At 30.6% G+C, this 25,271-nt stretch overlaps 3 protein-coding genes across 3 annotated transcripts; 2 read left to right on the forward strand and 1 right to left on the reverse strand.

Moving 5' to 3' along the window:
- The first annotated feature begins 14,208 nt into the window (after positions 1-14,208).
- LOC120083314 (DNA glycosylase superfamily protein) lies at positions 14,209-16,282 on the forward strand. Its single transcript, XM_039039013.2, has 4 exons — positions 14,209-14,680; positions 15,180-15,380; positions 15,652-15,708; positions 15,799-16,282. Exons 1-4 carry the CDS (start codon positions 14,246-14,248, stop codon positions 16,027-16,029), a joined length of 924 nt encoding a protein of 307 aa, XP_038894941.1. The 5' UTR covers positions 14,209-14,245; the 3' UTR covers positions 16,030-16,282.
- A 411-nt stretch (positions 16,283-16,693) lies between these two features.
- LOC120083624 (peroxidase 41-like) lies at positions 16,694-18,373 on the reverse strand. The gene is made up of 2 exons (XM_039039457.2): positions 17,805-18,373; positions 16,694-17,661 (listed from the first exon to the last, which is right to left on the reverse strand). Exons 1-2 carry the CDS (start codon positions 18,195-18,197, stop codon positions 17,050-17,052), a joined length of 1,005 nt encoding a protein of 334 aa, XP_038895385.1. The 5' UTR covers positions 18,198-18,373; the 3' UTR covers positions 16,694-17,049.
- Positions 18,374-22,412: 4,039 nt separating this feature from the next.
- LOC120083384 (cypmaclein-like) lies at positions 22,413-24,825 on the forward strand. Its single transcript, XM_039039127.2, has 3 exons — positions 22,413-22,734; positions 24,305-24,401; positions 24,501-24,825. The coding sequence occupies exons 1-3, from the start codon at positions 22,669-22,671 to the stop codon at positions 24,683-24,685; spliced, it is 348 nt and encodes a 115-aa protein (XP_038895055.1). The 5' UTR covers positions 22,413-22,668; the 3' UTR covers positions 24,686-24,825.
- Positions 24,826-25,271: the final 446 nt, after the last annotated feature.

Here is a 25,271-nt window from a genome sequence, read left to right on the forward strand (position 1 = left end):
CCGACAACCTTAAGCATAAAAACAAACATCACTCAAGTTACACATAACCAGTGGGGAATGCTAGAGGAAAGGCCTATAAATAACCCAATTTTACAACCCCCAAAAAGGAGAGAAATAATCTCTAAATGAGAGATTTGACCTTATTTCTTGTGTGCTTAGCTGAACTATATACTACATATACTAACTTAGGAATAAAAGTGTAATAGACTCAGCACCACATGGTCTGAGGATCTCTTACGATGGTCAACTCGAAAAGCAAGACCGACTAGGAAAGCAAAGTGAAGGTCAAGCCTATGGGGGGCCCTAACGTCAACAAACGCAGTTGAGTTCTAACCACCAACATAATAATGAATATATTTTTAAAAAAAAAAAAAAGTAAAAATGTTTGTCACTTGACAAAATCTGGTTAGATAGTTAAATGGATTGCACAAAGATGAGTGCAACCCTTACGTATTTAGGCAAAATTTCTTCAACATTCCAAAATGTATGATTTTCTTTAAAATCTATGTATTGAATAAACTCTATTAAAACTCACAAATTTCAATAAAATTCTACTTATCATGTATGTTCTATAATACAATCCATTGAGCGTAAATAATATATATATAGACGAAGTTTTAAGATAAACCTTTGCAACACATATATAAATTAATATAAGTCATTGATATTTGATTTTGACCTCACACGTGGGTGTCAACGTGCCACTTTCTATGTGGCTTCGATGTTTGAGTTGATTTTTCAGGTAAGATTTCGCATCGGCGTAATATTATAAGCCCACATGCTTTGTTGTCTAAATCAATATTTGATTAAAATAGTGTATAATTGACCACATGATAGTATGTGTGCTCTGTTGTCTAAATCAATATTTGATTAAAGTAATGTGTAACTGACCACATGATAGTATGTGTTAACTCGATTGTATAATAATTTGTGATAGTCACGGTTGAGGTTCTTGACTAGTAAAAATTGAACTAAATAAATGGATGGTAATTAAATATTCATACACCTCACTAAGATCATTGTAAAAATTAATATTTTTCCTTAGAGAATTAAATTTACTGCTTTAGAAATTAGAAGTACGAAAAAAGAAAGAGAGATGGCTAATAGGAAATTATTGAATAAGGAAAAGATGATATTTTACTTGCTTCATATATTAAAACCCTATAGAATATTTCACAATGACATTATTGAAAATTAGAATAATGTAGTTGACTTTGGCCACCTCATACGGTCAAGTTGTTAATAGGCATCCAATTACCATTATTTTATTACATAAGTTCATAACAAGCATGCGCGAAAAAATTATATGTTGTCTAAAATATAGAGAAACAAAAATTAAAAAGATTTAATATATCAAATAATTTTTTACATTGTTTGACCGGAATAGTTGTAACTATTTAAATAGAAAAGATAAAAATAAGAAATTATGAAAATTTAAAAGTCAAAATGTGTGATTATCCATTCAAACATAGTTCAATTTTTACTTTGTTAGATATTGATGTTGTATATCTACGGCTTAAAAGATTTAAATTGTACCCATATATGGGATGTACTATTTCAACTTGAATAACTATAGCATGCTAGAGGACCTGACTGTCTAGGGGTGTACATAGTCAAGTTGGGTTAGGTTAGGAGTTTTTTTGCATTAACCCGAAAATTCGAGTTGGTCGAATTGGCTACCCAAATGATCCAAATAAGGTCTCCAACCCAACCCAACTCAGCTCTTAAAATTTGGATTGAGTTGTATTGGGTTGTCGAGTTATTTTTTAAAATTTTTTTAATTAGATTTTTTATTAACTTAAAATACTTAAATTTGTATACAACACATACTAATAATTGAAATTTCATAAAACTCAAATCTTAAATATCAAAATCCAAAATCCAAAATATCTATTAAAAACTTCATACAAATATTAAAAATATATATGAGTTATAATACTTATAAGTTATAATATATATATTTTAATAATATTAGAAATTCAGGTTGGGTTGGGTCAACTCGAATTTTTAAAAGTGTAACCCGAACTCAACCCAACCTGGAAAAATAACATAAAAAATTCAACCCATCCAATCTAATCCAAAATTAAAACTAACCCAACTCAACCCTTATAATTTGGATTGGATAGTTCGAGTTGCTCAGATTGTCGAATCATTTGAATACCCCACGACTGTCTATTCAAATATATCTTGCTGTTAGATCGTAAATTCTCATATCTATGATACATATTACACACATACACAAAAAAATATGTTAGTTCGACTAGAACACTTATAACAAAAAGATGATGTGACTACCTTCAAACATGTTCCTCTACTTTTATACTATGATATTTCATACTTATATGGGTTAGATCACAAATGGACATAAAGGATTACATCATTTCATGTGTAACCACCTTGACCTAATTGTTTTTTACAAAGAATAAAATAAAAATTATGAAAAGTGATAGGGACAACATAGAGATGTGAAGATTCATCCCTTACGGTTATTTTTATATATATAGTACAAATATTTTTATTTTATAAAAGAAAATAAATTAGGATATTTGTAATAGATAGTAAACGAAAGGAAAAAGTCTAAAAATATGTCACCTCTTTTAAATATTTACAAATATGGAAGTGTTAATGTCTAAAGCTAAATAGGTGTCGTTAGTTCTACCTAACCCGAAACAAACAATATTTATAAAACCTGAACAACAACTTAAGTAACTCGTAGTTAAAGTGGAAGTAAGAGGTTGATCCACAGGGAAATGTTATTTAATCTTTTCTTTAACCAAGCCTACCATGAAAGCTATAAAACGAGGGTTTTCGATTAAAACAAGAAACGTGCTAAAAATCAAAAGATAAAAGATAGTTGTAACCAAGTTTAGAACAATCTTGCTTCTGATCCAAGTTAGACGTTCATTGCAATTCTTATCATTGAATTCTACAAATTTAATTCACAATCAGATTAAGCAAGCAACTATTTACTTAATCTAGATTAAACTAGTCTCTACAAAGGTGGGCAACTAGCATAACCTAGTAAAGAAAGCGTCCTAATCAACGATTAAGGTAAGACAACCCTAACTCTATTCTATCTATACGTTTCTACCTCTATTGGGTTCTTTAACAGTCATATAGAAGAGAAAACACATGCATTAAGTTCTAGGATTCAATTGCATTGATTAATTGTTAAGATAGCCTACTCCATTAACTAAAATTTCTCCAAATCTAGTAATTAGTGCATCTTAGGTTAGTCATCCATTCAACACACAATTACTATTACCACTTGGAGAACTTAGTTAGACATTCTATCGAACACATTAAAGGCAACATATTCAATCATGAGTGAATGTGATAAAACCAAGCATCTAGGCTAAACATGCTCAAGATATAGATCATTCAACATGCTTCAACAATTAAAACCAGATTCAAGAATGCTCAAATTCAAATTAAGAAAAGTAGAAATCTCAAAAGAATTTACAAGAACCCTCGAAAAAGAAAGAAGATTTAATTACTTCATAAATTCATATAGAAATTCATGAAGAATTAGAAATTATTAATTACAAATAAAAAAGAAATCGAAATCTAACCTAGGTAGGAAACAAAATTACTATAGAGACTAATTGATATAGAGAGAAAGTCTAGCCTCCATCGAAATCGTGCTTCCTCTCTAGAAATGGATTTTTCCTTTCCAAAGTTTCTCTTCAAAAATGATCTCTCAAAATGTTATCCTCCTCTTTGTTGAAGAACTGAATCAAAATTTATGCCAGCAGCAAAGCGTCGTGAGGTGCAGGGATGAATCGCGTCAAAATACGAAAGAAGAACGAATACATCGAGTTTTCTGTGCAGTTTAAAAAAGCGAGTTTTCTGTTTCCTACTTGATACTCGATGCTCGATTATTGGGTAGCATTTACTCGACGACCTTTTTAGTATTTACTCGATGACTCGACAATCTTACTCGATGGCATTCTGGATATTAACTCGATGGCTGCTTATACTCGATGCTTGGTTACTCAACAGCCTTACTGGGTTGTACTCTATAGTATTCTGTTAAATACTCGATGACAGTCGATTATACTCGATTCTCTTCAATTTATTGATTTTCTTGGTCATTTTTTTATCCTTTTGGCATAATTTTCTTGTAATGACTCTTAAATGCCTCGAGGACTGTTTTACATACAAAATTAGCATTTAAAACAAATAATCAACACAACTTTGGGGGAATTAACATAGAAAATATACATCATTGAAAGACCTAAGAGTTGACTAGTTAACTTTTGAATTTTTTCTAATTTCTAATCCTGTCCTCCCTTGTCTTATTGCATACCTTCTTCTTCCCTTTTTTTGGTTTTCTTTCTTTTCTTCTATTTTTGCTTCTTTTTTTTTTCTTTCTTTTCTCCGGTTTTTGCTTCCAGTTTTTGCTTCGTTTTTTCTTTTGTTTCTCTAGTTTTTTTCTTCTTCTCTCTCTATTTTTTTAAATTTTCTTTCCTTTATTGGGTTTTTTCTTCTTTCCTTATTTTCATAAGAATTATGAGCCTAAATTTCATACCCAAAACTTAAAAGTACCCAATTCATAAATGATTTAACACCGACAAGTCAATCATCAAGTTTGATTATTATAACGAAACATTAAATATAAATAACAAATGAAAATGGATTTGAAAGAAACTATTTTTTTTAGTCCACAAATTTGCAGCATTTTTAGAATCATTTCTTAAAAGTTCGAAATAAGACACAAGAATAGTTATTAAAAAAAGTTTATTTCTCTAAAATAAGAAATGCAAACGGTATCAGATAGGCCAATAGTGTTTTTTCCCTTTTTATAAGACTTTAATAGTATAATGTCTATTAGAAATAAACTTGAAAAAATGACATAGATGACCAAAAATGAAGGGCACAAATTGAAATATTTATATATTTGTGTCCCGTAATATTTGTTTACAAAATCAAATGAAGAAGAAGTGCTTGGTTTGACTATTCGCTATTTTTACAAAATTTCCCTTGATAGGTATCGAAAAGAAAATGTACCATACAAATATTTGGAAAGGACAAGGAAAGAGACAATAAAGTGGTCAGTAGCTATCACTGATAGAAGCTACCACTAATAGCATGTTATTGGTGATAGAAGCTAACACTGATAGCATATTATCGGTGATAGAAGCTAACACTGATAGCACGTTATCGATGATAGAAGTTATCACTGATAGCAGCTATTAGTGATAATAATTGATAGTAACTATCAGTGATAGCAGATAGCAGCTATTAGTGGTTATCACTGATAGCTGTTATCAATAATAGCTTTCAATTTGAGAAAATGAGGAGAAGTAAGCAAAATGGTGGTTACACATGGGTTTTTTAGTCTTTTATCATTTTTTGTTCTATATATTCATTTATTTTATCCTTGCTATTATTTTGGATTTGATAATTTGGGAATGTCATAAAAACCTCATCTTTGATAAATAACATTCTCTATTTAAAAAATACCCAAATTTTTTAATGCTAAGAAAAAAAAATTCTTTCCCCTAAATTAGGTTGTAACTAACTAACAAAATTCTAATTAAATGGTAAAAAATAGATAATACAAAACAAATCAAAAGTTGGAAATAAGAAACCCAATAAATAAAAACTTAATATAGAAAATAATGATCAAACCTCACCCAATAAACATACCACGAATAGGTATTCTAACCATTAAACAATACTAACTTCTGTATAACAACATATGTCAACATAATTATTCTGTATTTCTAATCTAGAATTGAAACTCTATATAAGTACTTGCAAAAAAAAATGGTGGATGGATGGTACTTAGTTCAAAATCGTAAATAATAAACACAAATTCTTAGTCAAATATAACAAATACTCAACAAGTTCTATGATTATGCAGAAAAAAATATAAAAATTAAATAAGAAAACATAAATTTTAGATAAAATGATATTTGAAAATAGGATAACATTAAAAAAAGAAGAAAAAAAAAAAGATGAAAGGATAGATGAAAAATTGGTGTAGAGTGAAGTTTCAAAAGAAAGATTTTGATACTAATTAAAAAAATGGAAAAAGAAAAGAAAGAAGCAAATAACGGTATTACACCTTGTAAGAATGGAATGATGTTATACAACTCAATTTCCCTTTTCCTTGTTTATTAAAAGGGTATTACACCTTGTAAAAGGAAAAGAAAAAAGTAAATAACAAAAGAGTAACAAAAGAAAGAAGTAAATAATAATCTTTTTAAACTCATTATTCATTAGTTAATTACATTGTAATTTTAATATGTCGTTGAAGAAAAATTGGTGAACAACAAAAGAAAGAAGTAAATAATGACTACTTACCGGAGAATTGATAGTTTTGTGAAATAAGGGACTGAAATTATTGAGAATACAAAAATAATTTAATTATTTTTCTTCCTCTTCATCTTCTGATTTCGAATTCACCATCTCTATTTTATTTTATCAAGCCTCCTTCGCACTTTTTCCTGCCGATAAGCTCGTCTAAAAAGTTGTTGCTTCATCTAAATCTCTCATAGTATGAGTTCAAAGCGTGATACGATATCTACATGTTGAAGAATCACAACAACAACTTCAATCCTAATTTGGAGAAATCAATTAAGAAGAGCAAATACTTCTCACTATCAAGATTAATTTGGAGTATGAAAATGTATCATGACTGTGCTATAAGAAAATCAGCTCATCTACAAAAGAAGTTTTCAAGAAGTATTTAGATAATAACTTCGGGAAAGAAAGCGAATTAAGAGTGTTGTCGCACTGGTTTCAGTAATTTGAGATATCAAAGAAGAAGAAGCAAAATAAATGTATAAAATAAAAGGTAAAATGAAAGAATAAGGATGATATAAGATTTGAAATAAATATAAAAGGAAAAGGAAAGAAAAAGAATGGAAGAATCGAAACAATAAGAATAATATGAGATTTGAAAAAATAAATATAAAGATAAGAGAGAAAAGAAAGGGAAAATAGTGAGATTTGAAAATAAATATTTGATATTATCTCAAAGTTTCAAACAAATAGAGGAGATTTTGTAGGCTACAATATAGGAAGATCAAAATTTAATTCCGATATAATACAAAATATTATTGAGGACATTTTAGGATTAACTAGTAATGGAGGCATTTTACCATAATTCAAAAGAATCCTGTCGTTTGCTATTTTTTCCAAATGATAGTGTAATTACGACTATATACCTGAATATTCCTTTATACAACTAGCCAAGTATATAGTAGGTATATTCCTTTATACAAGAAATAATCAGGTATATAGCAGTGGGAAAATTAAAAGAATATTGTCCTTTTAGAAACTATTTAGGAAAATATTGTTGTTTTCAAACTATTTGTAAAAATATTGTTGTTTTTTATTTTTTTTTAAATAAGTCGAGAGTTGAAAATTCGACCTACATAGGTCGAATTTTGAACCCTCGACTTCCCCTTTTGTATTTTTTTTATGTCAAACTTTGAACCCTCGACCTTGCCCTAACATTATTATTAAGTCATTCTGAAGACCTTCCTCATAATTATTTGATATAGAGAGAACGAAAGACCTTCCTCAGTCCGGAGACCTTAACACTCATAATATGATATGTTAAAAATAATTTTTTCTTGGGAGAGAACAAAAGAGGAAAAAGTAAAAAAGAGAGTGAGATATTGAGAGAGAGCTGAGAGAGCGAGAGTTTCCAGTTTTTTTTCTTTTTAACTTAGGAGTTTCTAGCTTGATATGTTATTCTTTCTAACCCATTCATTGGTACATATCTGGCACGAAGCTTCTTAACTGAGTTTCCAGCTTTTTTCTTTTTTAGTCTGATTTTTTTTGGAAACTTTATGAAGGGTAGTTTTTTCATCTCAAGTGATTTGATGTGGAGAGAACGAAAGATCTTCCTCATAACACTCATAATAGATCTTCCTCATAACACTCATAATTATTTAATGTGTTATAAATAATTTTGTATTGGGAGAGAACGAAAGAGGAAAGAGTAAGAGAGAGCGAGAGTTTGAGAGAGAGCGAGATTTTGAGAGAGAGCGAGATCTTGAGAGCGAGAGAGATCCTTGAGAACAAGAGCGAGAAGTTAGAGAGAGTGAGATATCTGTACAAATTTCCTTTTTTTTTCTTTATTTAATTCCCCATTCCACCTTCTTCTTTCTTCCTTCTTTTTTTTTAATTTTCCATTTTATAAAAACAATTTCTAAAAATATTTTATTATTATTTATAATTTAAAAAAAAAAAAGAAAAAAAAAAACTCCATCAAAATCTTGGTACCAAATGTACAAAAGGAATCCAAGATCATTATTGTAAAATCTTTTAAACTATTGACCTCACTACTGTGATTAAAATTTCTGTTCTTTATATCAATTAGTCATATTTATAGACTTGCATGTGAAGGTTTTAAGTGTTTATTTGATTTATTATGTCCCCAAATTATTATCTAAAATATGTAAATTTGAATATTGAAGTTTCTTTTACCTAACTTTTTTAGATTTAGACTATTTAATGTTATTATTTATGTCAGTGACATTTAAAAGCTTCTATATCAAAATAATTACTATTCATAATATACAAAAAGAATAAATTAAAGAAATAATATCTCATAAAAATTTAAAAAAATGTAAATTAAATATCTCATTTATATAAAAATAATTACAAAAATCAATGTGTCCCACAAGGCGGACGTCGTCGATTTCGAGCTGGTTATCGTCATCGACTTCAAACTTGAGGTTGCTTGGGTTCTTCTTGATGTTGCTCTGGTACCTCTGCAGGCGCTTCATAATATAAATATTCATTCTACTCTCCACGACCCCGGTCATGTCCATGCACATATGAAGACGAAGGACCAGCCTCTGAGTCATAATGTCCTGAACCAAATATTGACATCATCATCATCGGACTAACATAATCAGTTTGACTCTGCGTCTGCATCATAGGGGCAACTCTTCCACATTATGTGCAACCTCATCAAACTCATCCTCTTCCCGAACAGGTCCTCTACGTCTAGGAGCCGGTGGAGGAACAATAGGTATATCGTACATATAATGAATTTCCTCTATATAGCTTTGGTTATCACTACATATAGCAAGAACCTGGTTCGGATCATTCGCAACCTCACGGAGTCTACGGTTGTTCGATATCTGTGATATAAAACAATTAGACAATATTTAAAATAAATTTAAATTAAAAATAATTAGATAATATTTATTTACCAGATGACCCACAGCTGCTCCCGGACGAGTGACGTAGCGCCTTGTGATATTATTATACCAATGAATATATTCTGGAGTGACATCTGTGTCAAACTATTCAAGAGAAACCCCCACTGCAATAAACTTTGCACGATAGTGCCATCGCACTACCAAATGTGCAACTTTTTCGGACCAATCTCCAGTCCTTAGGTCAATATCATGCAGTACGAGTTCAGTATTACAAGGCGACGGGACATTCTGCTAAAAACCGAATTGTCTCATCACTCTGTCAGGAAGATGTCACTCACCAATGTGAAAACATATGAGAGGACTCATCGTCCGCCATATGTTTTGACCATTCGTACAAAAATTAGATAAAGTATGTATAATAATTTTGTACGGCTCCCAAATAACCCGAAACACAAAATATTATATTAGAGAATATTAAAGATAAATACAATAAAAATGTGTATAAAATAATCAATTAGGCTCAGTGTAATGTACCTGTTCAGGTTGAAGTAGATCAAACATGTATCTATACTGGCTGACTACATGTGTGGCTGTCCTAGTCACACAAAATTTGTCTCTCCACCTAAATTTTTAAATTGATAATTTAGAATTTAAATTAACTAAATCAGTGATATAAAAATTAAATTGAATTAAAATAACATACCGAGAACCATAGGCTCGTCGAACTGAGCGTCATTAACATGTAGCTGTGGAGCCATTATTGGAAATCGCTCCCAAGCCCATAGTTGCAAAAGTATGAGAGGCCCAGCTATCTCCCAAACCTCAGGTCTTGTTGCTTTGCATAGTTATCTATACAACTATGCCAAGTATGCTCCACCCCACGAATACTGCATCATGGCCCAGCTATCTTCCCAAACCTCAGGCCCAGCTATCTTCCTCGTCTGCATCATCTGTGAGTTGACGAAATTATGTTCCTAACCATATTAAACTTAACCTCAATTCCTCAATCCTTTAATCTTGTCGGTAGGTGGGGTCACACCGAGGTATAGTTGACAAACTTCTAACCAGTCATCGTACATCACTCCAGTGACCGGCTCACCGTCAACAGGTAACCCCAACAACACTTCTATGTCTTGTAGAGTGATAGTGCACTCTCCAAAAGACATATGGAATGTCTGTGTCTCGAGCTTCCATCTCTCGACCAAGGCTGTGATCAGATGTCAATCCAACTAAATAAATACTAATCTAGCAACCCCATAGAATCCAGATGTGCGCAGTAGCGGTAGTATTCGAGGGTGGAGCGGGATAGTGCGCTGGAGAACTGCCTCTCGACGCCTGTAAGATATTTCTCCAGTAGTACGATCTCGCCATACAACAGATGATTGATGAATGGACTGGTCGTACAAAACATCGGGATCAACAGGTCCTGGGTTTAAAGCCATGATCTGAAAAAAAAAATATTTATTTCTCAATTAAAAAAATATTTGTTTCTCAATTAGAAGAATAATGTACCACTTAATTAAAAGAATAATGTACAACTTAATTAGAAGAATAATGTACAACTTAATTACAAGAATAATGTACAACTTAATTAGAAGAATAATGTACAACTTAATTAGAAGAATAATGTACAAGACAAGTTAATTAAAAGTTATATACAAGTTAATTAAAAGAATAATGTACAGGTTAATTAAAAGAATAATGTACAATTTAATTAAAAGAATAATGTACAACTTTATAATATAAAAAAATTGAATATACAATAGGAGAGAGCGAGATGTTCAGCAAGATTGTAGGAAAGATCGAGATGTTCAGAGAGAGTGAGATGTTCAGCGAGATACTCTCAATCTCGCTCTCTCCTTCAATCTCGCTCTCTTCTACAATCTCTGAGAATGGAAGCTCCAATGGAAGTAATATACAAACCCATCTCTGAGAATCAATCTTTCGCCATTTTATTCGATCATTGAATTTATCTCAACCGTTGCCTACTGAGTGAATTTATCATTATTTTCTCAGAATTTTGATTATTTTGTTTGTATGTAAATCATGTTAGATGAAAGTCCATTCTCGAGCGTGGTAACTTACATAACTAAACCTTTGTTTTTAGTTTAATTATATAAACGATGGAAGTTTGAACATTTTACCTTACAGATATGTAACATCTTGAGTTAATTCAAAGTGTACTAATTAATGATAACATAGCATCCATTAATGATAGTTCTTATAGTTAAATTAATTAAAACTTTTTAACAATGTATGTATGAGAAATGTTGAGGATATGGGATGATTGCATAGGATTAATTAGACTAAGCTTATCCTGATTGTGTAAAGAGCATTAGTCATGGTCGTTCTCTCCTTCAATCTCGCTCTCTCCTACAATCTGGCTTTCAATCTCGCTCTCTCCTACAATCTCGCTCTCTCTTACAATCTGCTTCACCCACTTATCTTCCTTGTCAAGGGTTGAAGTTTCGACTTATGTATGTCGACTATACAAAATTAGCGAGATTCCCTTCTAGAGCGAGATCCTCATCACAAAATTAGCGAGATTTCTATATATGTCGAAACTTCAACCCTCGACAACCCTAAAGTGTTTCTTTGTTTATCGAAACTTCAACCCTCGACAACCCTAATTTACGTATTGTTTCCAAGTTTTTGTTTGTTTGTCGAGTTCTCAACATTCGACCTCTACATTAGTCGAATCCTCAACCCTCGACTTCTAGCCTCGAACTCCCAAAACAACAATATTTCTCTAATAAGTTTCAAAACAACAATATTTCTCTAATAAGTTTTGAAAACAATAATATTAATATTAAAGGTCCATATAGCAGTACTATCATTTGGAAAAATAATAAAAGATAGAGTACTTTTGAATTATAGCAAAATGTATGGATATCATGTGAGTCCAACTTTTTGAAATCCTATAATGCCATTATTATCTCTTTTAATTGGAGTGTAATTAATTCGACATCTGTATTAATGAGGCTGTAATTAATTACTCAATTATATATCCCAACAGGCTTTCAACGGCAACTAACATCATTATTTCAACCGGATAATTTTCCATAAATCTTGTGATTATGGATAATTTTCTATAAATCTCGTGATTTAATGATGGTTATTTAATAGTTAGTTTGAATATTCAATCTTCTACAACTAATTTTCAAATCTTGGTTTGAAACTTAAAATACCATATTATCTTATTTTTAAATTGTTTCTATAATGATCTCATTTTGGATTTTTAAATCTTATATTATATTAGTTTTTCTAGCTAACTTTTTATATTTAGAGTAGATTTTCTCTTAATCATAATTAGATCATACATTTTTTAAATTGTTTTTATGATTATCTTTATTATAAATTTGTTTTGAATGTAGGATATAAAAAAAATCTTATTTTTATTAATTAGTCTTTTTTTATTTTGAATCATATTATTTTTGTTTCAAAGCTCCATTGGGATGAATAGCAAAAGAAAATTTTCATCAAATTTATAGCAATCTCACACGTGTTCTTATTTTTCTTTAACCCTAAAATGCCTTATCTTACAACTAATTTTGCTATTTGCAGATTTTTTAGCATAAATCTTGTTTTTCTCCTACATTATCTCCCTACACTTTTAGAATTTTAAAAATCGAATGTAACTTTTTTTTTAACTATTATATTTGATCTTATCATCAATTTCAATTGCGACTTAACTGATCAAATCCACTAGCGCAGGATCAAAGGCTCGACTTAATCGACTACAACCAATAGTTCAAGTCAAGTCTCTTTTTCCAAAGTGATTCCTATTGAGTCATTGTGAAAAGGTAGGTCAAGCATATAGATGGTGTTACTATTTACCTTGGGGTCTTATACCCACCTTGATTGATTCGATCAAGGAATGATGTACCATCGTCGAAAATTGTTTGTTTCTCTTCTATTCATGAGATCTCCACGATTGACATCAATGCCACATCATGATTGGTTAGTAATTTCAATTGATGATTTTTAATTAGAATTTTCATACTCCAATATAAATCGGTTTCTTTCTTCATGAATGCAATTATCTAGATAAAGTTTTTATCTTTCACTTTCTAAACTAATATTTTGGTCTAGAATAAAAAAAAAGTATTGTTACAAAATTTTGGGTAAATTCAAAAGCGAGGTTGATGATTTTTAGTTAGTAATTTTCAATTGCAGTGTATTTGTTGGGCATAGTATGGAAACTAATTACAATGTATATGTAGGTAGCAAAAAACTTTCAAAAAATCTTTGATGACTATAAAAACCATATCAGAATTACAGTGTTATTAATTTTTTTAAACCTTAAAATACCTACCTAGATTGCAACTATTTCTGCTATTTGCAAATTTTTAGCATAAATCCTGATTTTCTCTTAATTATCTCTTTACACTTTCGAATTTTAAAAGTTGAATGTAATCTTTTTAAAATTTGAATAGATTTTTTTTTTCAAATATCATGTTTGATCTTATCTTCAATTTTAAATTTTTTTATTTTATCTAATTTTTCAGTTTTCTTTATTTCTTATCAATTTTATTTTTTATTCTCAATCGACGAGGAGTCTAATTTAGAGGTTTGACTCAACCAATCAAATCCATTGGTGCATAGATGAAAAGCTCGACATAATCGACTATCGCCCGAGAGTTCAAGTCTCAAAGTCTCTTCTTTCCAAAGTGATTCCTATCGAGCCATTTCTATTCATGACCGTATCATTATTGGAGGATCAGTCGATTTCGAAGAGAAAAATGGCAACAACTTGGTTGGAAGAGAGGTCGGTGCAGTGCTAGAATCTAGCCAATAGTTCATAGATGTTTGTTTTAATTACAATATACTTACGAATATTTCTTAATAAGTTATTTGCAATTTCATTTGTATGGGGTAGTATAGGCTTTTATAAATTCGTTTATATTTTATTTTTAATTTGTTTTGCTATTTTTATGAATGAAATGTTTGATTTGCTATTAGTTAAAATCCACTCTTCTTCTTGTTAACCCATAAATCAAAGTGGTTGCCCATTTAAACAATTGGGCCGTTCGTGAAGCCCATATTAAAAAGAAGCCCAGAAAAGGGATCCATACGATTAAGGAACAAATCGGCTTCGGATAATTGACGGAACGATGAAGAAGACGACCGGTAAGAAGAGGCGTCTTCAAAAACCAGAGCCATCGCCTGATTCTTGCTTCAATGGACCTCCAGCAAAATCAATCAGAACTGTTAATGGCTTCAATTTCTCAACATCTGACCCGTATCCGGCGCATTCTTCGCCCACTTCGGACGAATGTCTGTCCGTGAGGGACGATCTGTTGAATCTTCATGGCTTCCCTCGAGAGTTTCTGAAGTATCGGAAGGAGCGGGAGAGGCTGAGCGAGTGCTGCTCCATCGTGGACGGCGGCCGCGGTGAGCACCGGGATAATGTGGAATCGGAACCCGTTGATGAGAAGGAGAGCGTTTTGGATGGATTGGTGAGGACTGTGCTCTCGCAGAACACTACGGAGGCTAATTCTGAGAGGGCTTTCTCTTCTCTCAAGTCTGCTTTTGCTACCTGGGAGGATGTGAGTCTTTTTTTTTTTTGGAGGAAAAATGTTCTTGGCATTGATTTCTGTCAATTTCTTTTTGCAATGGAACATCAATGAACAGGATTTAGAAAATGAAACTGGATGCTCATATTTTGTTCTTGTTTGGTGAATATTTGTTGCTCCAATACTTCAGATGTATTGCTATTTCCCTTCCAAGTTAGTTGTCCTATCAATGTAATCTTTTGATAACTTTGCTATCAGTCTCATATTTGAATTGTCCTAGACCATTAGTTTAGTAGCTTTTCTTGTATAAACTATAACTATGAGTCAATTCTGCTCTTAAGCATTTCTATTTTCTGATCATATGAGAATCATCTTTCATAAATCTTACATATAGTTTGAGGGCAAGCAAAATTGCTATCTGAAATTCAAGTTTGGACAATGTGATTGGAGACTTGGGAGTATATATAACAGGAACCTTCAGTGTGCCTTTTAAGAAAAAGGTTTTGATTTATGTACTCATATTTTGCTGCAGGTTCTTTCAGCTGAATCCAAATCCATAGAGGATGCCATAAGATGTGGAGGATTAGCACCTACAAAAGCCTCTTGCATAAAAAACATATTGAGTTCTTTGTCGAAGAGAAGAGGTAAACTATGCTTGGAGTACTTGCACGGTTTATCCGTCGATGAAATAAAGACAGAGCTGACGACTTTCAAAGGAATTGGTCCCAAAACGGTATTGTTTCTGAAAAGAATAACAGCCTTCATAATCTAATTTGAGTTTTAACTTTTTAGAACTTGTTGTTCATGGAGCTATACCCAACTTCTGTTAATTGGGATCCTAGTTTGAAGGCTTCTACTGATTTTTCTTTTGTTCTTATCACATCTGTTCTGGCTATGCTCGCATTGTTCTTAATTCCTGAATGTTGAGGCATCATAGATTATAAACAAGATTGCCTGGTGTTATGACTGAATCAGTAATCAATTTTACAAGTTATAAATGATAGGTGGCCTGTGTTTTGATGTTCAATCTTCAGAAAGATGACTTTCCAGTAGACACCCATGTGAGTAATTGGATTCTTACTTCTGATAAGTTTGTGATCCTTTTTCTCTAAAGACCATTGGAAGGTTTTGATTCTCCAACATGTTTGCAGGTCTTTGAGATTGCGAAGTTCATTGGTTGGGTTCCGGATGATGCGGACAGGAACAAAACATATCTTCATCTCAACCAAAGGATCCCAAATCATCTCAAATTTGATCTCAACTGTCTTCTTTACACTCATGGCAAGCTCTGTTCGAAATGTACGAAGAGAACAGGCGCCCGACAACGAAAGGGATCTGAAGAACAGTCTTGTCCCTTGTTCAAGTACTCCAAGGATACTTAAATCTGTTAACATTAATGTATTCACCAAGAGTTTGTGAAAGCCTCTAATCCATTTTTTTTTTATCTTCTCTTTTGTTCCTACATTGTATGTAGTAAAGGCCGTGCTACAATATCTGCAATTAAGGATGCTTTTACTGTAAGTAAAGTGATTCATTGAAGGCCAATTTTATTATATTTTTTTTACTTTGAAAAAAAAAAGCTTGGACTTTGCTATTTGTTAAAAAAAATATCCATATTTTTTCCGAAGAAAATTACTCTTGATCTTTTGTAGAAGTGTCAAATCTATTCTTATAGAGAGATCTTTTAGAATGTTGGACAAAAAAATTGGGACTTGGAATGATGTGGCATTGACTTGGAATGAAAATTGGAACTCAAACACCACTAAACCTTTGGATTTCTACTCTAAAGATTGTTTTGAGACATTTTTAAAAGGTCAAAAGTAATATTGCAACTTTTAAGAAAATAGGAATATTTTTTGAATCAAAGGCAAAATTTAGAATATTTTTACAACTCAATCCTCAAGAACCGGGGAATTGAAATAGGTAGTGGGGATGGGGATGTTTGCTTCGTGGACATCGATACAATAAAATAAAAACAAATAAAAGAATAAAGATATAGGAAATATTCATATAATGGGAAATACATGATGACCATGAAAAGCACCGTATAATTCCTCATACTACACCATCACAACTGACCACGATTCCCATTTTTAGAAGGAAATCCATAACAAATAAAACACCAATTTTCGAAAAATTAAAAAAAAACATATATAACAAATAAGAAGTTCAAGAAGTCCAAAAAAATTGAATCTTTTTCTTTTGTATTTTTAGCTTTTTCTTTTTTTTTTTTTTTTTTTGCCCTTCTTCTTCCTAGAGAACAACATTGATTTGCATATGAGCATCAATCCTTTTCCTTTCCTTCTTTCTTCTTGATTTGTTTATTTTTGGTAAGAAACGAAAAAAAAAAAGAAAAAAAAAAGAGAAAAAACGAAAGAGAAAAAGAAAGAAGAAACGATGTCTCATGTCTGAATGGAATTAAAGAGGTCACACCTTCGTCGAACCTCCCCTTTCCTTCCTGTCTTAACGCCGAAAACACTGAGCTTCTCCATAGCATGAGCAAAGTCGTTAAAAAACGCCGTTTGATTAACGGCGTAAAGTTCGACAAATGGCTTGGTCCTAGGATCCTTAACGAGGGCGTTGTCAGTGGCGAGTAGGCCAAGGCCACGTGGAAGATTTTGGAAGAACATGTTGTCGAATTTGCCAGGTGTCATGACGTCATTGAAAGCTGACATGGCAGTGTCAGTTTGGTAATTGGCACACATGGACTTGAGCTTTTCGGCGAACTTGGGGTAAATGTCTGGGTCAGTAGGTGTCGTGGCGCTGTAATGGAAGAGGCGATCGGAGAATTCCTTGCAATGGGAGAAGCCGATGGTGTGGCCGCCGGAGAGGGCAACCAGTTCTTGGATGGTGAAGCCTCTTTCAGTAAAGTACTCAATGAGTCTGTCCATCGTAAAGTTCACTCTCGGGAGATTCCCTTCCACGTTATCTACTTTTGATATCATTCCATCTTTTCTCCCCAATCGGACGTTGTAGAATGGTCCTCCTACCATCACCACTAGATCTCGAGTCGCCTGGTTGTCATTATTAAAATTGAGTCAGTAACAAAAATAAAAGATTGTAGTAAAAAAAATAAGAAAAAGAAAATTATAATGAAATATATGGTAGGTAGATGGTTAATATATTAAGAAAATGATGATGATGATGATAGATTGACCTGTGCCAAGATGTCGGAACAAGAGACAATGCCAGGGCAGGAGAGTTCGAGGTTGGTCTTGGCATGGACGACGACGTCGAAGGCATCTCCAGAGAGGGAGTGGTTGATTTCAGCCTCACGCTCGGCTTGGTTGAATGAGTTGGAGGAAATGAGGACGGAGGCATCACAACCATCGACCATGCAGTCATGGAAGAAGAGTCGGAGGGTTCCAGCGGCGGTGACAGGGCTGGTGATTTGCTTATTAGTGACGGTTTCTCGAATGATCTTCTCGAAGTCGGGACAGGTTTTCTGGTAATAACCAACGGTGAGTTTGGATTGAACAAGAGAGGGGAAGGGAAGGGAAAAGGAGAAGATGATGGTAATGAGGAAGGTTAAAGGGAAAGGGAAAGCCATGATGTGTAGAGGGGAAAAGTAAGAGGAATACTTATGCTTCCTCCTTATCTATTCCTCTATGGGGAAGCCTCTTCCAATGGAGGGCAATGAAGAATAAGAAGAGGAAGGAAGCAATAAAACTCAAAAACTAAAAAACCAACCTTCCTAATTTAATCAAATAAGAAATTTTGGGATCTCCATCAAATGCTGTCCATTGGACACCACACCTTTTTTCGGGCTTTCTGTTGTAAATCCAAATCTAAATTAAACCATTACCTCTCTTTTATAATTCTTTTTTAATATTCTTTTTACCTTACTTCCTTTACTATTTTTCACTATTCTCTCTTCTTCTTTCCACCATTTTCGCCTTTCTTTTACCTCCCACTTTCTATTTTTGCATTTTTTTAACTCTCAATTTTATTTCTATCCATATATTTTTTTTCATGCATGCATGCCTCTAAACTTAGCTTACTTCATTTGTTTTTAGATGGTCACACATATCCATCTTCCACCCATGGAATAATTTTGTATCAAATGATAAATACAATAATATTATGTATCTTCGTTGTGGTATATTTTGTATCTGCTTTCGTATTTTCCAAAGATCAGACCCAAAACTAAATGAGCCAAAGCCCAAAAAATATCCATTATAAATAAAAGAGTTACCTTTCATTTCATTCGTTAATTATTGAATAATATAAAGAACTCAAAAATTTAATTAACATAAAGTTTATATTAGTGATCTCAACATCAAAAGCTCGATTCTCATTTCACATATTGTAAAAAAAAAAAAAAAAAAAAATCCAGCAATTTAAACTCTTTGAAGAACAAAGACACTCCATTAAGATTTAAAAACTTAAAATGATAAAACATAAATTGAAGATTTTGATCGATTCTTAAAAATAAATAAATAAATAACAAGTCAAGCATCGGTCTAAGAACATTAATAAGGATGTCAAGTGACCCATGTAGATCATCAAGTGTGCCCAAAAATAAACTTTATATCCCTTAAAGTCAAGTATATATTTAGGAGATAGAACTAGAGAACCATACATTTTATTATTATTATTATTATTATTATTATTATTATATATGTTAAAGAAATTATTAGTATACTAATTAATATACAAACTATACAAATATACAAATTTAAATTCAGTCCTTTGAACAAGATTTCTCTAAGAAGTTCATGTGTAAACAAAAAAAGAAAAAAAAAAAGGGAAGAAATGATGATTCTATTTCTTTTTTCTAAATGAAAAATGATTGATATATATGTCAATAGTTGAGATATGCTTAAAATTCAAATGGTTTTTTTTTTTTTTTTTTGGATTATTAAGTCAAATTGATAATTCAACATCCCTTTGCCCTTTTATAGTCTTTTAACTCAAATCTCAAAATAATAGCTGACATAGAATGTGAATTCTCGATCAAAATGTTAGAGATTTGTGAATTTTTTATCAAGATGTTAGAGATTCAAATCCTTAAAATAGTTTTCTCATTTCCTTACCAATTCAATAATTTATTCTTTTTCTTTACAGGGAGTCATTATTTCTATTATTGGAAGGAATATTCACGTATATACCAATAATTATACTATCATTTGAAGAAATAGCAAAACACGGAATTCTTTTAAAATATAGCAAATTGTGTGACACATGTGAGCCAATTTTTCTTTAATCCTAAAATATTTTTACCAACCTATTTAACAACTAAGTGTCTCTTGCCATGCAGAAAATCTGGCATAAATTTTGTGATTTAATTTGAAAATAATTGAAATTTGTATCCCAACGATGTTCTATATCTCCAAAAAAATGTTTTGAATTTTATTACTCTATCTCTTTATATAAATAAATCATCATTTTTTAAATTATTTCTACGATTATCTAATTTTGGATTTTCAAATATTATATTATATTAATTTTTATAACCAACTTTTTATATTTATATTAGATTTTCTGTTATCATAACTAAATCATACGTTTTTTAAATTTCTTTTATGATTATCTTTATTATAAACTTGTTTTAAACGTAAAATATCAGAAAACATCTCATTTTTATTAATTAGTCTTATTTTAGAATTTTAAATCATATTATTTTAGCAAAACAAAAATTTCATCAAGTATATAACAAATATACTCTCACACATGTTCCCACTTTTCTTTAATCTTAAAATACCTTCATCTAGATTTTAAGCTGCAAATTTTTCCATTTGCAGATTTTTAGCCCGAATCCTGTTTTTCTCCTATTACACAAACTATATATTATTTTGCAAAATCTAAATTATAATCATCTGAATTAAAACAAATATATTACAAACCTCACATTCACAGTTATTCAAAAGATTTTCTCCATCTTAGTCTTATAAAATAATAGCTAGCTAACCACAACTTACACTTTTGTATGTGGAGACAATACACGTGCCATCCAGGAGAAGACAGTTCTTCATAATTTTATGTATTTTGTCGATACTTTCAATCTAGCGCTCAATCAAGAAGACAAAAATTCAAATATTTCAATATTACATATTGTGGAACTTACACATATCTTCTGGATAATAACAAAAAAAAAAAAAAAAAATGTGTGAATTTGAATGAAGCTCATAAAAAAAATAAAAATATATAAAGCCATTTAAAAAAGAGATAAAAACTTCAAAACTCAACATAAAGGGGTTCAAACTGCTGTTCTCATTCCACTCATATTTTGACATATTATCAGATGATACATATTATTGGGTCTCACATAATTTTGTATTGAAACAAAATTTAAATATTTCTTTTAAAATTGAAGAGGTTGTTTTCGAAGAGGATTCAAAAAAATGGGTGGGAATTCAGTTCCCAAGTAATGGAGTGTAGTGTGGGTTTTGTAAGTTATTTTCAGCAACTTTATTGTCGTTTTTTATAAAAGAAAATTAGTGGAAGACAGCTTGCTCGTTGGAGGTGCAGTCTAAGCTGGTTTCTATTGGAAAGAGTAACCAGCTTGCATTCTTGTGCTTTCTACATCACTATTACATGAAAAATTTTTAAATGTCACAGACTACATTTAAGATGCACTAAGATAGATGTACAAATTACAAATCAATAATATTAGATCCAATCTAAGTTCATACTTCCTATTTCTTTCCACACAAAATATAATTTTTTAATAAATATTCCTAGAAAAATTTAATTATCAGATGGTGACGGTGTAGTCCGACTATGCCCAAGTTTTTTCCTGTTACAAATTCTTACTACCTCCTCTCAATTGATGTTTAAACCTCTCATTTTTCTCTCAATAGTGAATTTATAGAGTTTTTTCTTTCTGGGTAAATTAGAAATAATAGAACAAATGATTTAAGTATAACATACCCAATTTGATGAAATATGAAGTTTTTTATAAGTTTAAGGGTAAATTTTAGTTTCCTCCCTCTAAGCTTTTGTTTTGTTTTGTTTTTATTTTACTTTTAGAAAAGCTTTTGTCTAATTTTATCTCTAGAATATTAAAACATTTGATTTGGTCTTCTTATTATTTTTTATATTAAATTGACTTTTTTTATTCTTATTTACAAAATTCCAACACAGTTTTTATATAAATAAAAAAATCCTTATTATACAATAATATTTCAAGAAATAAAGCGATTTTAATGTCACGCTAACATTTTGATAGTAAAAAATAAAGAGAATAAAACACACACAGATACTTTAAAGAGAAGTTTTTTTTATTTCCTTTGACAATATATGAAGTGAGAGAATCAAACCTTTATCCTCGAAAACGATAGTATAAAATTCATACTCGTTGAATTATACAGATTTTGACATATTAAAAGTATTAGGATATTAAAAAGAGCTGTTTTCAAATATAGAAAAGTGAACGAAAATATTTACAAAATATAGCAAAATTTTATAATTATCAATGATAGATGTTGATAGACACTGATAGAAGTCTATCGGGATAGTTCTAAAATTTTGTTATATCTTGTAAATATTTTTAACCGTTTTATTATTTGAAATAATTTCTCTATTAAAAATAGGGGTTAATTAGAAGAATGGAGTAGTTTTAGAATAATTTTGGAAAAACAGGTATTTTTTTAAACAGATGAGGAAAATGTTTTTTTTTTTTTTTTTCCTTTTGTTTCGAAAGTACCCGTTTTTTCTAAATTATTTTTAAAGTTACCCGTGGTCCTAATTAACCCTTAATAGGGTATAAATAAAAAAAAAATGTTTTTTTTTTTTTCTGGGAATATGAGAATCACATTAAATTGTGGTGATGTTGAAGATGCCATTTGGGTTGGGGGCAGGTTTGGAATCAGAGTAGTAAATGGCAGTTTTCAAAAGATATTTGTAGGTGTGGTTTCCCAAATATGTCCCCACCCCTACAGGCTTTCCAGCTCAAGCTTTCCCCACTCTCTTGAAATTTACCCCACAGCTTATGTCTATTTTTGGAAATTCACCCTTAATCTCTTCTCTTTATATAAACGAGACTCATGAATTAGTTGTAAAATATATTAAAGAAAGCCATGGCGGTTCGTAATTTCCTTCTTCTTCTTCTTCTTGGGCTCTTCGTCATCCTCTCCCTTTCACAGGTAAACTTCTCTTCCTTCTACACCCCTCCCTTTCATTTTTAGTTTTCGGTTTTTAAAAACCAATGCTATTTTCTTTCCGTTTCTTATTAATCTAATTTTCTCAAGAGCAATAATTGAATTTTTAGTCAAATTTTATATAAAAAAAATAAGTTTTTAAAAATTATTTTTTTTTTTAATTTTCAAGGCTTAGTAGATAACAAAGGCATAAAATTTTTTTGGTAACTATTAAATGAGCTCTAAATTTAAAACTTGTTTTTATTTCTTTTTATTTAGAAAAATGAAAACTGTGGTTAGAGAATTGTGAGAAAAATAATAAGAATTTCTTAAAACTAAAACCCAAAAACTTCAAAAGGAATCCTAAGTTGCGTTTGATAATTATCTAGTGTTTAGTTTTTAATATTTAAAGTTTTTGTTTCTTTTTTCGTTACTAATTTTTTACCATTTTTTTATCATTTTCTAGCCAAACATTTGAATTCTTAGCTCGATTTTAAAACAAATCCAAGTTTTTTTTTTTAAAAAAAAAAAAAATTATATAGTTTTCAAAACTTGTCTCATCTTTTTAAAAACACTCATAAAAATGAGATAATCGATATTTTGATGTTTAAAAGCATAATTTTCAATTATATATCAAGGAAAAATTTATCATCTAGGTTTTATTTTTTTCAGAACTAATTTGAAAATGGTAGATTGAATCCTAAAAGAAGATAACAACTTAAACTAAAAGTAGGTTTGCGCTTTTTTACCTTTTTAACGTCTAAACATTAAAAAATTGGTGTCTTGAATTTTAAAAATGTGAATTAGATACTTAAATTTAATTTACATTCATTGACATATTCAAATACTAAAAAAAGAAAAGAAAAAATGAAAATCTAGCCAACACAAAAATTAAAGTTATGTTTAGTGACCATTTTATTTTTGGATTTTCTTTTGAAAACTAAACCTATTTCATCTATATTTCTTTTAATAATTTGTATCTTTACAATGATTGAATTCTTGGCCAAATTTTAAAAATAAAAACAACTTTTTGAAATCTATTTTTTTTAATTTTCAAAATTTGACTTAATTTTTTAAATTATTGGTGAAAAGTAAATAATAAAAAAAGAAAGTTAGAGATAAAAGTAGTCCACAAACTTAATTTTCAAATACAAAATGGTTATCAAGACCTAAAAAATTAAAATGGTTATCAAGACCTAAAAAATTTAAGATTCCATTGAAGAAGATAAAATTCAACTCTATATCTAATGGAATCAATTAATTTTTAAAAGATTCAAATAATATTATATAGTGTAATGGTTTAAATAGTAAAACTGCTCAAAAAAAAATTTAAGTATAACAAAATGTCTCTATTTTATCATGATAAATACTAATAGATATCTATCACTGTTTATCATTTAGTGATATTTTTATATATTTGTAAATTCTTTGACTCATTTTACTATATTTGAAAACAACTCTATTATATATTTGTAGAAGTTTAAGAATATAGTAATCACAAAGTTGAAAATTCTTAGTGAACTAAAATTAAGATAATAGATGTCTTGTCTAGCGAGTGATGTATGAGTTAGTGCAGGTATCTTCTGATGGCTACCCAGAAGAAGGGATGATGGAGATGGAATATGATGAGAAAGTGATGAGAGGGACAAACAGAAGGCTGATGCAAAACATAAGTGAGGCAAAGAAATTAGAATGATGCATGAAACGAAACCTTTTTTCTTTCTTTTTATGTGTGTGAAAAAATGAAAGCATGACAATTGGGAATATTGCAGACTGTGGATGGGAATGCAAGCGGCGTTGCGGGGCGCACTCGAGGCCAAATCGGTGCATAAGAGCGTGCGGGACGTGCTGCTCACGATGCAAATGCGTGCCATCAGGAACGTCAGGCAACCGTGAGATGTGCGGCACTTGCTACACCAACATGACCACACATGGCAACAAAACCAAGTGCCCTTGACAACCATCATCGACTGCATTATCCTTTTTAGTCCACTCGGTTGTTTAATCTTTTGAGTTTCTTCTTCTTCTTTGATGTATGGTTAGAATGAGCCGCAAGAAGCTAAATACATTTTGGGATGCACCGGATTATTGTTGAAACTCTTCTATGCCTCCCAATTTCCTTTTTGTTTTATATTTTCATGTTACTATGCTTCCATTTACATTATTAGTTTTTGAAACTACATTTCCATATCAAATCTTTATAATCATTAATTAGGTGAAATTACTAATTTGGTCTTTATTAATTAGGGGATTCTCCAATTAGCATCTACATATTTATTTTATTTAGTATAGTTATCTAATGTTATGTTATTATTATTATTATATAAATATTACATTTAAATTTCAAATTTGATTATTTATTGGGAAAGATAATGAATATATTTAAATTGAGATTATATATGTGAATAATTTGATTTATATTTATTTCTTTCTACTAAAAAATTTAATTAGTTTTTTTAAACCAAAATTTGAGTAAATTATATAAAATTCAAAATTTCATGTAAAATTAATCCTAATAACCAATTTAGTGATAAAAGTTAATT

This window comes from Benincasa hispida, chromosome 8, assembly GCF_027475165.1.
Source record: "Benincasa hispida cultivar pf3 chromosome 8, pf3_genome.v1.1, whole genome shotgun sequence".
NCBI lineage: Eukaryota > Viridiplantae > Streptophyta > Magnoliopsida > Cucurbitales > Cucurbitaceae > Benincasa > Benincasa hispida.

Excerpts from the sequence above, each read along its gene's own strand:
- LOC120083314 (XM_039039013.2), top strand. The coding sequence starts at position 14,246 with ATGAAGAAGACGACCGGTAAGAAGAGGCGTCTTCAAAAACCAGAGCCA. Across the intron at positions 15,381-15,651 it reads AAGGAATTGGTCCCAAAACG|GTGGCCTGTGTTTTGATGTT; the intron begins GTATTGTTTCTG and ends TATAAATGATAG. Across the intron at positions 15,709-15,798 it reads ACTTTCCAGTAGACACCCAT|GTCTTTGAGATTGCGAAGTT; the intron begins GTGAGTAATTGG and ends ACATGTTTGCAG.
- LOC120083384 (XM_039039127.2), top strand. The coding sequence starts at position 22,669 with ATGGCGGTTCGTAATTTCCTTCTTCTTCTTCTTCTTGGGCTCTTCGTC. Across the intron at positions 22,735-24,304 it reads TCATCCTCTCCCTTTCACAG|GTATCTTCTGATGGCTACCC; the intron begins GTAAACTTCTCT and ends GAGTTAGTGCAG. Across the intron at positions 24,402-24,500 it reads AAGGCTGATGCAAAACATAA|ACTGTGGATGGGAATGCAAG; the intron begins GTGAGGCAAAGA and ends GGAATATTGCAG.
- LOC120083624 (XM_039039457.2), bottom strand. The coding sequence starts at position 18,197 with ATGGCTTTCCCTTTCCCTTTAACCTTCCTCATTACCATCATCTTCTCC. Across the intron at positions 17,662-17,804 it reads GTTCCGACATCTTGGCACAG|GCGACTCGAGATCTAGTGGT; the intron begins GTCAATCTATCA and ends AATGACAACCAG.